The 14,920-nt window shown below is 33.5% G+C and overlaps 1 protein-coding gene across 1 annotated transcript in view; it reads left to right on the forward strand.

Moving 5' to 3' along the window:
* MSH4 (mutS homolog 4) overlaps nt 1-14,920 on the forward strand; it is a 121,178-nt gene that overhangs the window by 83,145 nt on the left and 23,113 nt on the right. The window contains exons 10-16 of the mRNA XM_017962610.3: nt 3,521-3,585; nt 4,734-4,903; nt 5,576-5,712; nt 6,641-6,744; nt 7,828-7,952; nt 10,495-10,695; nt 14,248-14,366. Coding sequence (XP_017818099.2) covers nt 3,521-3,585; nt 4,734-4,903; nt 5,576-5,712; nt 6,641-6,744; nt 7,828-7,952; nt 10,495-10,695; nt 14,248-14,366 — 921 coding nt within the window. The remainder of the gene's footprint in view (nt 1-3,520; nt 3,586-4,733; nt 4,904-5,575; nt 5,713-6,640; nt 6,745-7,827; nt 7,953-10,494; nt 10,696-14,247; nt 14,367-14,920) is intronic.

The raw sequence follows: 14,920 nt of genomic DNA on the forward strand, positions 1-14,920 counted from the left end.
TTGAGGGTACATGTGCATGTTTGTTATGTGGGTAAACTTGTGTCTTGGGTGTTTGTTGTACAGATTATTTCACCACCAAGGTACTAAGCCTAGTACCCAATAGTTATTTTTTCTGCTCCTCTTCCTCCTCTCACCCTTCACCCTCAAGCAAACGCCATTATCTGTTGTTCCTATCTTTGTGTCCATGAGTTCTCATCATTTAACTCCCACTTCTAAGTGAAAACATGCAGTATTTGATTTTCCGTTCATGTATCAATTAGCTAAGGATAATGGCCTCCAGCTCCATCCATGTCCCTGCAAAAGATGTGTTTATATATTTATATATATATATATATATAGCTGCATAGTATTCCATGATGTATATATATACCACATTTTCTTTATCCAATCTGTCACTCATGGGTATTTGGTTGATTCCATGGCTTTGCTATATTGTGGACAGTGCTGCACTGAACATTCATGTGCATTTGTCTTTATGGTAAAACGATTTATATTCCTCTGCGTATATACCCAGTAATGGGATTGCTGGGTCGAATGGTATCTCTGTTTTCAGTTCTTTGAGGAATTGCCACACTGCTTTCCACAATGGTTGAGCTAATTTACATTCATACACCAACAGTGTATAAATGTTCTTCTTTCTCTACAAGCTCACCAGCATCTGTTGTTTTTTGACTTTTTAATAATAGCCATTCTGACTGGTGTGATATGGTATCTCATTGTGGTTTTGATTCACATTTCTCTAATGATCAGTGATACTGAGCTTTATTTTCATGTTTGTTGTCCACATGTATGTCTTTAGAAAAGTGTCTGTTCATGTCCTTTGCTTACTTTTTAATGAAGTTGTTTGTTTTATTCTTGTAAATTTAAAAACACTTTCTTGAACAGCGTGCTAGCAGCAGTGAACAGAAGCATAGACGTGGAATTTTTTTTTACAGTTGCAGTCTTGCTCTGTGCCCAGGCTGGAGTACAGTGGCACAATCATGGCACATTGCACCCTTGAACGTCTAGGCTCAAGTAATCCTCCCACTTTTCCTGAGTAGCTGGGAGTACAGGCATATGTCACTATACTCACCTAATTAAAAAAAATTTTTTTATAGACAGGGGTCTCGCTATGTTGCCTAGGCTGGTCTTGAACTCCTGGCCTCAAGCAATCCACCTGCCTCATCCTTCTGCGTCACTGGGATTACAGATGGAAGGTTTTCAAAAGGAGTTTAGTATGAAGAAGGCTGTATATGCTGTTGCCAGTGCTTGCAACATAATTACTAAAGACATGGTTGTACATGCCTGGCACAACCTCTGGCCTGTGATGCTATTCAATGATGATGATAAAACAAGGTGGTGACTTTGTAGGATTCCATATGTCAAGTGAGAAAAAATTATGTCTGACCTCCCAAAATATGCAAAATGTATACTTCCAGAGTCTGTCAGTAAGCTGGAATAAGTGGGTGTTGAAGTTTGTATTTATTTATCTATTTATTTATTTATTTATTTATTATTTGAGATGGGTCTCACTCTGTCACCCAGGCTGGAGAGCAGTGGTGCAATCTCAGCTCACTGCAACGTTTGCCTCCCAGACTCAAGCCATCCTGCCACCTCAGCCTCCTGAGTGGCTGGGACCACAGGCATGCACCACCATGCCCAGCTAATTGTTTGTATTTTTGGTAAAGATAGGGTTTTGCCATGTGGACCAGGCTGATATTGAACTCCTGAGCTCAAGCAATTTGTCCACCTTGGCCCCCAAAGTGGTGGGATTACAGGTGTGAGCCATGGCGCCAGGCCAATTGACATTTTTAACATCAATAATGAGGCTCCAGCTGTTCATTAATCAACAGATGATGAAATAGACAAAATGGTTCTGATTCAAGGTGATCATGACAGTAATGACGATGAAGATGGTGTTGTAACACTGCAGAAAAAAATGCCTATATATATGGTAAAAATGTGTGATGGGCTTGTTGAAAATCTACAGTTTTTATTAAGCAAAATAAAATTCCTATTTTTACCGTATAAGAATGGAGCAGCACACATTCATAACAGAGCAAGAAATCATGTCAGTTATAAAATTAAAGAGAAATTTCTATGACAAAAACCATTATTAATGAAGCAGATGACTCTAGAGGAAACATTTTAAAAAGCTGGCCAGCAAAATGCCTCCGTATCCTTAGCATACCCACTTCCTGGTCCCTTAACTGTTTCTGATGTTTAATCTCACTTAGAAAAATAAAGTACAGCTTACTGTAACCTCTTAATCAAAATATAGCATCATAGGTGGATACTGAAAATTGTTAGTTGTTGCTGTCGTTTAAGAGCTAATGCAGGTACTCTGGGGGTGCTACCGTGCTGTTACCCTGAACACATTTTTTCACTGTATTAATGGTATGTCATTTTTTTTTTTTTTTTTTTTTACTGTTAAGTACTTATGGGTAAATAAATGTTAAAAAATGATTGCTTATTGGTAGCATATAAATTCAGAGCTGGGAATGATAGTGATGCTAAACAATCACAAATAAGTGACTGAAATAGTGGCACATTTGCTTTTTGGTTGTTTCATGTACACAGACTTTTATGCACAAAATTATTTAAAGTGTTGTATAAAATTACCTCAGGCTATGTGTATAAGGTGTACATGAAACATAAATGATTTTCATGTTTAGACTCAGGTTTAATCTCCAAGATATCTCATTGTGTACATATGCAAATATTCCAAAATCTGAAAAAAATCCAGAATCTGAAACTTCTGATCCCAAGCATTTTGGGTAAGAAATACTCAACCGGGATTAAGTCAGGGGTTGGGGAAGGAGCATACAATGATATAAAATTATTTATTTTAGATACTGGCAGGAAATATACTGTAATATTTGGAATGTTTGTCTTTGGAACGATAGATTTAATTTTTTTCTTTCAGTTTTGGTGAATTTTTTAGTTATCTGTCTGTGCATATTATTTTCTGTTCATAAGCAAAAAAAGTTATTACCATTGCTTCATATCAAACTAAAAACAGAGATAATACTCAAGCTACATATACTTTCCCCTCTTCTTTTCTGTTTATTTAGTTAGTGACCCCTCATAGTTTTCATTAAGCAAAATAAAATTCCTATTTTTCCTATACAAGAATTGAGAAATTACTCTATTTATGAATATACAAAGCATTTTTTTGTTTAATGTATATCTAACCTAAATTTTGGAATTATATGTAGAGTACTCTAAATGTACAGCAGTAGTTGTTTAAGTACCTATATCTATAAGTAGTCGGGTGTTAACAATTAGTAGGGAGGCAAGAAAAATAAAAATTATAATAAGCAGTGAATGGCACTTATTAGTCATGTACTCTTTATCTGGAAAAAGGGAAAGATGCTGTCTATCCTCAGCTATATAGCTAAAAATGTATTTTATGAGGATATAAATGAGGAAATGAAGAAAGCACTTGGTAAACTATAAAGTATTAAACAAATGTAAAATAATATGTTTGAATGATCTTGTAATTGATTATCCTTAACTTTTTTATTTTATTCTTTACTAGATTGCTATGAAGAACTGTAACACACCTTTATTAAGAGCTTACTATGGTTCCTTGGAAGACAAGAGGTCTTTGTCACTCAACTGTTATTAAAAAATAAGATTATTCTCCTCTTCCTGATCATAACTGATTTTAAATACTCTAGTTGTATTCTATGGAACAATTACTTGAGTTTTGGTTAACAGAATCTTTAACCTATTCATCAGAATTCTAATTGTACATTTCATGTTATAAGTACAATAAATAGGGTAACAACACATTGATTATTTGTGTTAAAAGACAATTAGAATAGCATGAGAACTTGAAATCCATGCACAATTTTAATATTTCTTTTTAAAGCCATTCTCCATGGAAATACTTGCAAATAATAAAAATATATTTCTTCATTTTGTTAAATCATGAAGGGTCTAATGTAACAAAAAATAATAGATATAAATATTGAATACAATCTAAATACTGTTTAATTTTAACACTATTAAATTATTAGCAGTAGTTGTGGACTGAAGAACTACTGGTTCAGTCCAGATCTTGGTTCTGAACTTAAAAGATTTGTGATACCTAAGAACTATTCTTCTATTAATTGAAGAAATATACACTGTGTGAGGTCACACATTGAAGTTAATAATAAAACTGGCTTAATTACAAATAAAATATAGAATGGAATGAAGGAAAAGTTGAAAATATATGTTACCAGATTTCTGGTTTGCATAATCACTGCACTTTACCACTGATAATTGTGAGGTTCCTGTTACGCTGTCTACATATGTGTTTAGTGACCGTTGCCTCTACTGAAGGCAGGGATCATATGTTATTCTTCTCTGAATCTCTTCACCTAGCGAAGTGCTTGATACATGGTGTAAGTTAATATTTATTGAATGAATAAGCATGAAGCTAGAATTTTTATAACAGTTCTTTAGAGATATATTTTGTACCCACAGACACATCAGTATATGTAATTTGTGAGCTCTATTAGCAGATGTAGAATTTGTTCTTGGGGTCCTGATGCTGTTTTAGACTAGTCCTGACTGATGAAACAGTTTAAATATGAAATAGTCACAGCTCTAACTTAAGTAAATTTAAATATTTGTTGCTTAATTAGTTATTTCAAAATAACTTTGAACAAAAATTTGCTATCATCAACTGTGATTCAAATTATAAATTAAAATAACTCTTTGACTTATTGTCTATAATGTTCTTCTTTTGGCCTTAATATTAGGTTTGGAATCATACTTGAAAAGATTAAAACGGTAATTAATGATGATGCAAGATACATGAAAGGATGCCTGAACATGAGGACTCAGAAGTGCTATGCAGTGAGGTCTAACATAAATGAATTTCTTGACATAGCAAGAAGAACATACACAGAGATTGTAGATGACATAGCAGGTAGTTTATTTATTTGATAATGTTTTTCTGTTTTGTAGGGATGAAACAGCCTTTTCAGGACATGCTTTCCTTTTTTGCTGCTGATGACTAGCCATACATATTTTACATTTATTTTTTGTTACCAAAACATAAGTTTAGCATGTAGTGCCATTTAAGGAAACAGCATATGTGGCAGCCTTCATACTAAACTCCTTTTGAAAACCTTCCATTGCCAGGTGTAGTAGCTCAAGCCTGTAATCCCAGCACTTTGGGAGGCCAAGAAGGGCTGATAGCTTGAGTCCAGGAGTTTGAAACTAGCCTTGGCAATACAGCTAGTCTTTTGTAGAGACAAAACGTTGTCTCTACAAAAACTGAAAAAATTTGCCAGTCATGGTGATGTATGCCTGTCGTGCTAGCTACTCAGGAGGTTGAGGTAGGAGGATCACTTGAGCCCAGGAGGTTGAGATTGCAGTAAGTTATGATTGTGCCACTGTGCTCAGGTTGGGCGACAGAGTGAGATCCTGTCTCAAAAAAAAAAAAAAAATTATTAGAGTTTGAAAGAGCAACAAGACCTCTTATTTATGTATAAAACAATAAGAATTTAAAAACCATATGACTTTAAAACAGAGTGGTTTTCTCATTAAAATTTATTTATTTTGTTTTGTTTTTGTTTTTCTTGTTTCTCGTCACCAGGAATGATATCACAACTTGGAGAAAAATATAGTCTTCCTTTAAGGACAAGTTTTAGCTCTGCTCGAGGATTTTTCATCCAGATGACTACAGACTGTTTAGCCCTACCTAATGATCAACTTCCTTCAGAATTTATTAAGGTTCATTTTAGAGTGGTTAGGAAATTATTGTTGCTGATTTTATAGAATTACATCTACGTATTTTTGGGACTTCTTGAGTTTTACAAGCCAAATTTCTGAATGTTCGATATCTTCTATTCCTACCCACCTACCTAATTAATATACTAATCTAAGAGTGATTTATAAGCTTTTGCAGAAATATCAAACTCAGTGTTTTCCACAGTTCTGGGAGCCTGGTGTAAGAAAAAAAGGAAAATGAAGAAAGAACATCCAAAAGCTGTTTATGAAAAAAGAAATTAGGAAAATACCACACCATTTGCCTATTAAAGGTTTAAAAAGTCCTGAAGTAAAGAAATCTACTTAACTTTTAAAAAATCTAATATTTCCAAACCTTTGTACCAGAGGAATATTTTTTCCTATATAGCTCCTTTACAATATACCAGTTTGGGAAAGTCTAACCCACTCTAACCTTTGTTCTGTCTGCTTCCTGGGGGTACTTTTTGATAAGAACAAACCATTTAGCTTTCAGGCTTTTAGAGCTTGAGTAAGATTAGAGATTTGAGTTGAGGTTCAGATATAGGACAAGAGCTGCAACAGGTGTCGGAGATGGAGTGAGGATCTCTGATGTCCATCATGCATGTTACTTGGTAATAAGATGTAGTGTTTTTAACATTTTAAGAACTATCAGAATAGTCATCCCAGATGAACTAGGTCAAAATATCCTGCTTTAAAAAAATGAATGTATGGGTTAAAAAAATTTGACTTTATCCTTTGAAGTGATCTTCCTTTTATGTTTCACAAATGTTATTTAGAACTTTCTTTGTGATACCGTATCTCAAAGATTAAAATGATTAACTTAAATATCCATATTTCTGTTCTTTAAAATCTTATGTTATATTTCATAGTGGTGTGCACTTATCTTGACATTTGTTTTTTAATCTCCCAGCAGATTTCTAAAGTGAAAAATTCTTATAGCTTTACATCAGCAGATTTAATTAAAATGAATGAAAGATGCCAAGAATCTTTGAGAGAAATCTATCACATGACTTATATGTAAGAGCATTTGAAATATTTGAATATTGAATTAAATTGGTTTAATTTGAGAAACTGTTACAATTGTATTAGTTTAATTGTTATCTAATTACAGACAATTGTAGAATTAAGTATGTTAGCAAAGGAAGTCTGTCTTTGTGATTAGAATCACTGAGCCTCACAGAAGCTTCGGGGAAGATCTAATTGCAAACAAATACTATTATAATTGATATTTCTGTAATATGCATTCTACCATGATGTAGAACTTGGCACATCATGGGCTTACCTGGGCTTCATTCAGTTTATTCTTTTTCTATGGTCTGTAAGTCCTCAGCTCCTTATACCTTGATAGTAATAATTGAATAGCAATATCACAATAGTGTCAGTTCTTTTGCTGGTCATGAAATAGCAATACAGCCAGAAAGAAGCAGTAGAAGATTTAGAACACTTATTAGGCTGAGGTAATAAAGAGAAAAGTTGGGCTTTCAAGACAATTTCAAGGCATGTACCACAATCATTTTAATATACAGTAAGTTTTGGGTACATATTTATCTTTACAAGAGAAAAACTTTTTGCACTATATCACAGTATAACTCTGCCTTATAAAAAAAATTATATTATTCAGATATTGTGTCTGTGTGCACGTGTGTGATGAGAGAACAAGTGCGAAACAGAAAGAAAAAATGGGTGAGAGAGAAAATGCATATAGCTTTTGTGTTGAACTTAACATTTGCAAATTCATAAAGTGATTAGCAAATGGGATGTTTCCAAGTATAATGAGGGCTTGATTTGACCTATATCAAATATTTTAATAATAAAAACTTATTTTATTAATATCACATAAAAGCAGTTATTTCAAAAATGTGATGTTAATACACCAGAAGATAGATTCTTTGCCACTAAGTAGCTGTGATCTTGAGTAAAAACTTCAATTTCCTCATCTCTAAAATGAGACAGTCGAACAATAGGCTTTATGTATAGTGTATAACTCAGGTGTGAATATTATTTTACTTCATGCAGTGAATTTAATATTATTTTACACTTACAATGTGTGTCCCTTTTGAAAAAACATTATTACATGTCTTACCAAACATGTGTTTTCAGGATAGTGTGCAAACTGCTTAGTGAGATTTATGAACATATTCATTGCTTATATAAACTATCTGACACTGTGTCAATGCTGGATATGCTACTGTCATTTGCTCATGCCTGCACTCTTTCTGACTATGGTAAGTTGCTTTCTTTGGAATAAACATATTGCATACTTAAATTTGTATTCCTTTCAAACAATTTGATATAATAGTTATGCCATTTAAAATTTTTAACTTGAAATAGAGTCTTTTGCCTCTGGTCCTAGACAAAGACACAAAATAAAGAAAGTGAGATTACCCTTAAAATTTTTTTTTGAAGTAAAAAATTTTTCTCTCAAAAATTGGCAAACCAAAAAGAAAAAATTGCAAGAAACTAAAGATTCCCCGAATAAGAAAGACTGCAAGAGCTGTCTCCTTGGTAAAAATGACTATGATCTAAATTTATAAAGTTCAAATCTGAATACTTATTAGAAGCAGTGTGATAAATATTAATAGAGAGAAATGCATCTCCAGAGTGAGCATTTTAATCCACTAGCTCCTTAGATGTGAACATACCAAAATTAGGAATTATGTAATTTATTTTTATATCCCAAATCTATACAAAGGCCATGAATATAAATGTTAAGTAATTTTCTCATGTTAAATGAATACTTCGAGTTAGTGCTTTGACATTTCTTATCTAACTTACCAGTTATTACCATACTCCAGTATGCAAATTTACTGGACTAGTATGTGATAATTATGGTTGAATAATTGTAGACTTCATTACATTAAAAACATTGAAATTTCTAATGTAAATCAGCAGTAAAATTCATAAAATGTTATGCTAATTTAGTTTTATGGGAAGTATCTAAAGATTTTTTCATATTTCTTATGGAAATATTAACTTTTTCTATTGGTATTTTATAGGCCAAAACTTTTCAAACTTTTATATTTCCTTTGGGTCAAAACTGTACTTTAGGGGTCAGATATTCCAATGGTAGTTTTTTTTTTTTTTAAACTATTAAGAGATTTAGTATTGCTTCATTTTAGTTTGAGAAGAATCATTCTGAAACTCCATATCTATAAAGAATGAATTTTTGAAAATACTTAAAATTTTTTTTCTAACTTCACTTTTATGATGAATGTTTTCAAGTTTATCTATGCATTTTAGATAAAGGTATGTAACATTTTGGTTTTCACATATCCTTTCACCCTCTTCCTCCTCGCCTCACCTCAGGTGGTATCCATAGAGACCTGATCCTTATTTGTTTCTATAAATTAACAAATTATTTGTGTTGATCTTCTCTATTCTCTGAAATTTCCTTTTATACAACATTTCTACATAGGCTTATAAATAATTATTTTTATATTTGATTTTATTCTATAATCTTACCTCAGCTTATAAGCTAGGTATTTGAAACCAGTCTGGGCAACATAGAAAGACCTCATCTCTTTTAAAAAAAGTGATGAGAAATTGTGGCAGGTGCCTCTATTCCCAGCTACTTGGGAGGCTGAGGCAGGAGGATGGCTTGAACCCAGGAGTTTGAGGCTGCAATAAACTATGATTTTGCCACCGCTTTCCAGCCTGGGTGACAGACCAAGACCCTGTCTCTAATAAATACATAAATAAATGCTAAGTGTGCCAAATTTGAAATAATATTTAAAGTAGGGAAGTAGTGTTTAAGGTAGAGTGAGTAAATGTGCAACTCTATAGTACCAGTAACAAATTATGATTTTTTTTTTTTTTTTTTTGAGACGGAGTCTCGCTCTGCCGCCCAGGCTGGAGTGCAGTGGCCGGATCTCAGCTCACTGCAAGCTCTGCCTCCCAGGTTCACGCCATTCTCCTGCCTCAGCCTCCTGAGTAGCTGGGACTACAGGCGCCCGCCACCTCGCCGGCTAGTTTTTTGTATTTTTTAGTAGAGACGGGGTTTCACCGTGTCAGCCAGGATGGTCTCGATCTCCTGACCTCATGATCCGCCCGTCTCGGCCTCCCAAAGTGCTGGGATTACAGGCTTGAGCCACCGCACCCGGCCACAAATTATGATTTTTAAAGTACAATCAATGAGTACTTGGTTCTTTTTTATTTTTATTTTTATTTTTTTGAGACAGGGACTCACTTTGTCACCCAGGCTGGAGTGCAGTGACACAGTCTCAGCTCACTGCAGTCTTCACCTCCCAGGCTCAAGAGATCCTCCTATCTCAGTCCCACAAGTAGCTGGGACTACAGGCATGAGCCATCACGCCTGGCTAATATATATATTTTGTAGAGATAGGGTTTGACCATGTTGCCTAGGCTGGTCTTGAACTCCTGAGCTCAAGCAATCAAGCAGTCTGCCCTCCTCGACCTCCCAAAGTGCTGGGATTACCAGCATGAGCCACCATGCCTAGTCTACTTGGTTCTTTTTAATTTACACAAAGCTGAAAATTTTATAAACTATTTTGGAGCTCAACAATGGTAAAGAACTAAATTCTAGAGTTCTCTAGAAAGTGAATAAAAGTTGTGATAGTGATTAAAGTGTGTCTATTATAATTTAGAAGAATTTGGGTGGGGATTTGGGATAATATAATACCTTAATGTTATTATTCCAAATTGACCAGTGTGAAAATCACTAAGATATAGAGAGTACATACACACTACAAAATCTTTGGACGCAAATATATTAATCTTTAAAAACTATTCTATTTTTTTTTTCTTAAGTTCGACCTGAATTTACTGATACTTTAGCAATCAAACAGGGATGGCATCCTATTCTTGAAAAAATATCTGCGGAAAAACCTATTGCCAACAATACCTATATTACAGAAGGGAGTAATTTTTTGATCATAACTGGACCAAACATGAGTGGAAAATCCACATATTTAAAACAGATTGCTCTTTGTCAGATTATGGCCCAGATTGGTAAGTTATAGCTTTATTTATAATGATCAGTTTGACACTCTTTTCAGAATGCTTTGTGCCTAATTTTTTTGGGTCCATGTGCCTAATTAACCCGAGAACAGTTTGGAGCAGATTCTGTTACCTAAAAATATTACAGTGTGTCTGTTGTGTAGACTATAACTGTACTATTCAATATTCATTAAACTTCATCCAATTTCAATTGCATTGCACTAAAATGTTTTTGGGATACTACAAAAGTGGGACCATTCTTACTATAACTATTAAAGTTTCATCAATTATTACTAAACTGAATCATGCAATTATTTCTGGTTCAAAAACAAACCTTGTGAGAAAAAGTGAAATGAGTAGGTTAAGCTGTTGCCTTTAATAACCCATGTGAGTTTTTTCCAAAATTATTAAATATAATATTGAGCAGAGAAACATTTCCCTTAACTTGAGGGGTACCAATAACTTGACTATAGTAGTTGATATATTATACATACACATGTGCATATATTTATCTAAATGGCTGTCACTGAGCCAATATTGTCACCTATTTCTTAATATGGATGCACAGCTTAACTCCTATCTCTGAAAACTGGATTTCCTTGAGAACTGTATGAATCAGAGATGAGATACTTGGCCAAAATGAACTGGTTCTCAAGCAGGGGTGGTTTTGATCCCTTATCTCCCAACTCCCAGCATTTGGCAATATCTGGAAACATTTTTGGTTGTCACAACTGAAGGGAGTGTAGAGTCCAGGAATGGTGTTAAACATCCTACAATGCACAGAACAGCTCTCCCTCTCCACACTCCCCAGCCTTCCTCACCCCACCATACACACACACACAAGAAAGATTTATGGAGCCCAAGTTACTAGTAGTGTCATGGGTGAGAAACTTTGGTCTAATGTAATGATTTGTAAGGAGAACAAAGCAATAATAATATTGGTGATACAGTATAAATTCACCCTTAGTACTGGGACAATCAGAGATGCATGAGTTAATGAAGAGTAAATATTTTATTGATTTTGTAGGTTTATTGGAAATAAAAGGACATTTTAGCTAATTTCCCTCCCCTTATAAGAATACTGACTGCTTCATGTAAGACATAATACTTCTATTTGAATAGCTATGAGGAACTCTGTTCTATAAAAAAGCACGCTGTCCAATTGCTGGACAGCCCTAATTTAATTAGAGTATTCATTACACTGAACTGAAACCCAATTTCTATAATTTCAACTCATTTATCCTTATTCTTCTATATACTACAGAATAATCTAGTATTTATTCCCAATATTAGCTCTTCAAATACTTAAAGATAATGATACTTCTCTTGTCACTGACCATCTTAAACCTCTGAAACACCTGAAACATATATAATATCTCATATAGTCTGACCATAAGACATGAGTGGGACTTGAAAGGCATGGAAGTTAGGACCATAGACTTGGAAGGTAGATCTAGCTTGTCAAGTTACTAGCTGTGTAATCTTAGGCAAATTGCTTAACCTCATTAAGCCTTGGTTTTCCTATCTGCAAATAAAAACTATGGTAACACCTACTTCTAATAATTTTTATAAGGACTGAGGTAATAAAAATAAAATGCTATGGATTTGAGGGGAAAGTATGAAAAAGAAGGAGACTTCCCAGGCAGAGGTAAGAGCATGTTCTAAAACTCAGAAGAAAAAAAAAAATACTATGATGTGCCCAAGGAACTACAAAAAAGTAGTCCAGAGGCTTTGCACTTCCTTTGCTTCATAGAGCAAAGAGTAACTGTAAGGAGTAGCAAGGTATAAAGTTGGAGAGATGGGCAGTAATTAGGTCATGGAGGGTTTTAGGTATTTACCTGAGAAGATTGAGCTTTATCCAGTAATCTGTCGGGAGCTATTGAAGACATTTAGTAAGAGAATAGTATGATCAGATTTAATTTTTAGATAGATCATTCTAGCTGGTGCATAGATGAGAGCTAGACTGGAAGCAAAAATACCAGCCAGGAGGCTTCTGTAATAATCTAGATAAGAAAGGTTGAGAAACTTTTTGATGGAGGTTAAGAGAGCAGAGAAAATACAAACATACCGCTTAATAATATATGCTATGTCTGTATATATATAAGGTATATATATATAAAATACCTTCCATATGTAATATAAATATATATAATATACATTATATATATTATATATATAATACCTTATATATATTATATATATATATAATACCTTATATATGCTACCCAGTATATATATATACACTCACACTGGGTCCTGAGCCTCCACTTTTCATTTGTAAAATGAGAAAAATAATACGCAATTTATTGGGTTATTTTGAAAATTAGGAAGAGTGGATATAAAAGACCTAGTATGTCAAATGGTACAGGTGCAGTTATTATAATTACGACTGTTATGATTATTACTTTTATTTTCATTAGTACTAACCTAACTTTTGTTCTCTTTTCTTGCTACTCCTTATTCCTCAGAGTTAAGCCCTATTCTTTATCCTTATTTTTGTTTTCAATCTTGGAGTAATCTGGCTTTGTTTTTTTTTGCGCCTACTATTTCACAATTTTATCTCTACAGAATTCTGTATATGTGGTACGTTTCCCATTCAACTACTTGTATGTTTTATCTTCTTATAATGTTAGAATGCCTTTTAGATTTTATTCTATATTGAGACGGGTGCATTAATCAGATTATTTGTTTTTAAGAAACAAATATTTTAGATGAGTTAGCTCAATAGCTTCTTGGGCAGAAACAGTCTTGTGGGTGAAAATTCACTTTCTTTTTCTTTTTATTAAATGTTTTGCTTTTATTTTGCTTCTGAATGTTTCTGCATGTTTGTAATCACAGATATTTCTTTATATCTTTTTATAATGATTTTATTAACTTCAGCTTTATAGGCATTTGCTTCAGATTTTCATATTTCTTTTTTAAATTTATTTTATTTTTGACATAATAATTGCACACATTTAAGAGATACATAGTGATGTTTCAATGCATACCATGTAGAATGAATAGATCAGTATAACTGGCATATTCATAAGCTTTATAAGCATTCCCTTCACATTTTAATATTTTAAATGTTCTTTATCATTCAAGTAAGTTATTTAAAAATTTTATTGAGTTTATAACAGTCTCTTTGTTATGTACTTGAATATTTACTGTCTTATTTGAACTTCCAGATAACTTTGTACATTAGGTAGGGCAACTGTTTTTTGTTTTGTTTTGTTTTGTTTTTTGAGACATAGTTTTGCTCTGTCGCTTAGGCTGGAGTGCAGTGGTGCGATCTCGGCTCACTGCAAGCTCCGCCTCCTGGTTCACGCCATTCTCCTGCCTCAGCCTCCGGAGTAGCTGGGACCATAGTTTCCCGCCACCACTCCCGGCTAGAACTGGGAAAGTTTAAGTGCTGTTTAAGCTTGTATAATAAGGGATAGGGCTGGGGTCATGTCTTCTAAGGCCATATCTAGTGTTCTTTCTACCATATAATCCTTGTAAATAATCTGAGAAGTGCAAAATGTAATTAGTACTTATATTTTATAAACACATTTCAATTTATCTTGACCTTATATTTTACAGGATCATATGTTCCAGCAGAATATTCTTCCTTTAGAATTGCTAAACAAATTTTTACAAGACTCAGTACTGATGATGATATCGAAACAAATTCATCAACATTTATGAAAGAAATGAAAGAGGTACCCAAACAAAACTTTTCTTATGTTAAAAACATTAAATTATATCACTAATGGTCAGTTATTACATAAAATATTTTTATACTAAAATATGCAAATGTGCCTATACCCTTTTCTAAGAGCCAGAGGGCAGTCAGAGACAGCCTCCTAATTTCCAATTTAAGTGGAAATGGAAGACAATGTTTTATTGAAAATACAATTTTAAAAGAAAGAGCTAGTGTTATTAAGTAATAAAAGCGTGCCTAAATGTTTTTATAGGGAATAAGTAAAAGGCTTCAGGAAATGATAACTGGTTCAGTACCATTTTGCATAGTATTTATTGTTCTTCATAGGCTCGATTTTAAAACAAAAGATTACTGTGTTAGAAGGCTTCCAAAAATCATCTTATTTTTTGTCCTTATAGAAATTTCACTTCCTGTACCAAAGTATCACCTATTTCTGATTGAGCAAACATCAAGTAGCCTTTAGAACTAAAGGAATTAAGTGTAACTCTTGGGATATCTGTATTAAGAATTTAGGATCACTGTTTAGTTGGATAATTTTCTTCAAGTAGATAG

Source organism: Papio anubis, chromosome 1, assembly GCF_008728515.1.
Source record: "Papio anubis isolate 15944 chromosome 1, Panubis1.0, whole genome shotgun sequence".
Taxonomy (NCBI): Eukaryota; Metazoa; Chordata; class Mammalia; order Primates; family Cercopithecidae; genus Papio; species Papio anubis.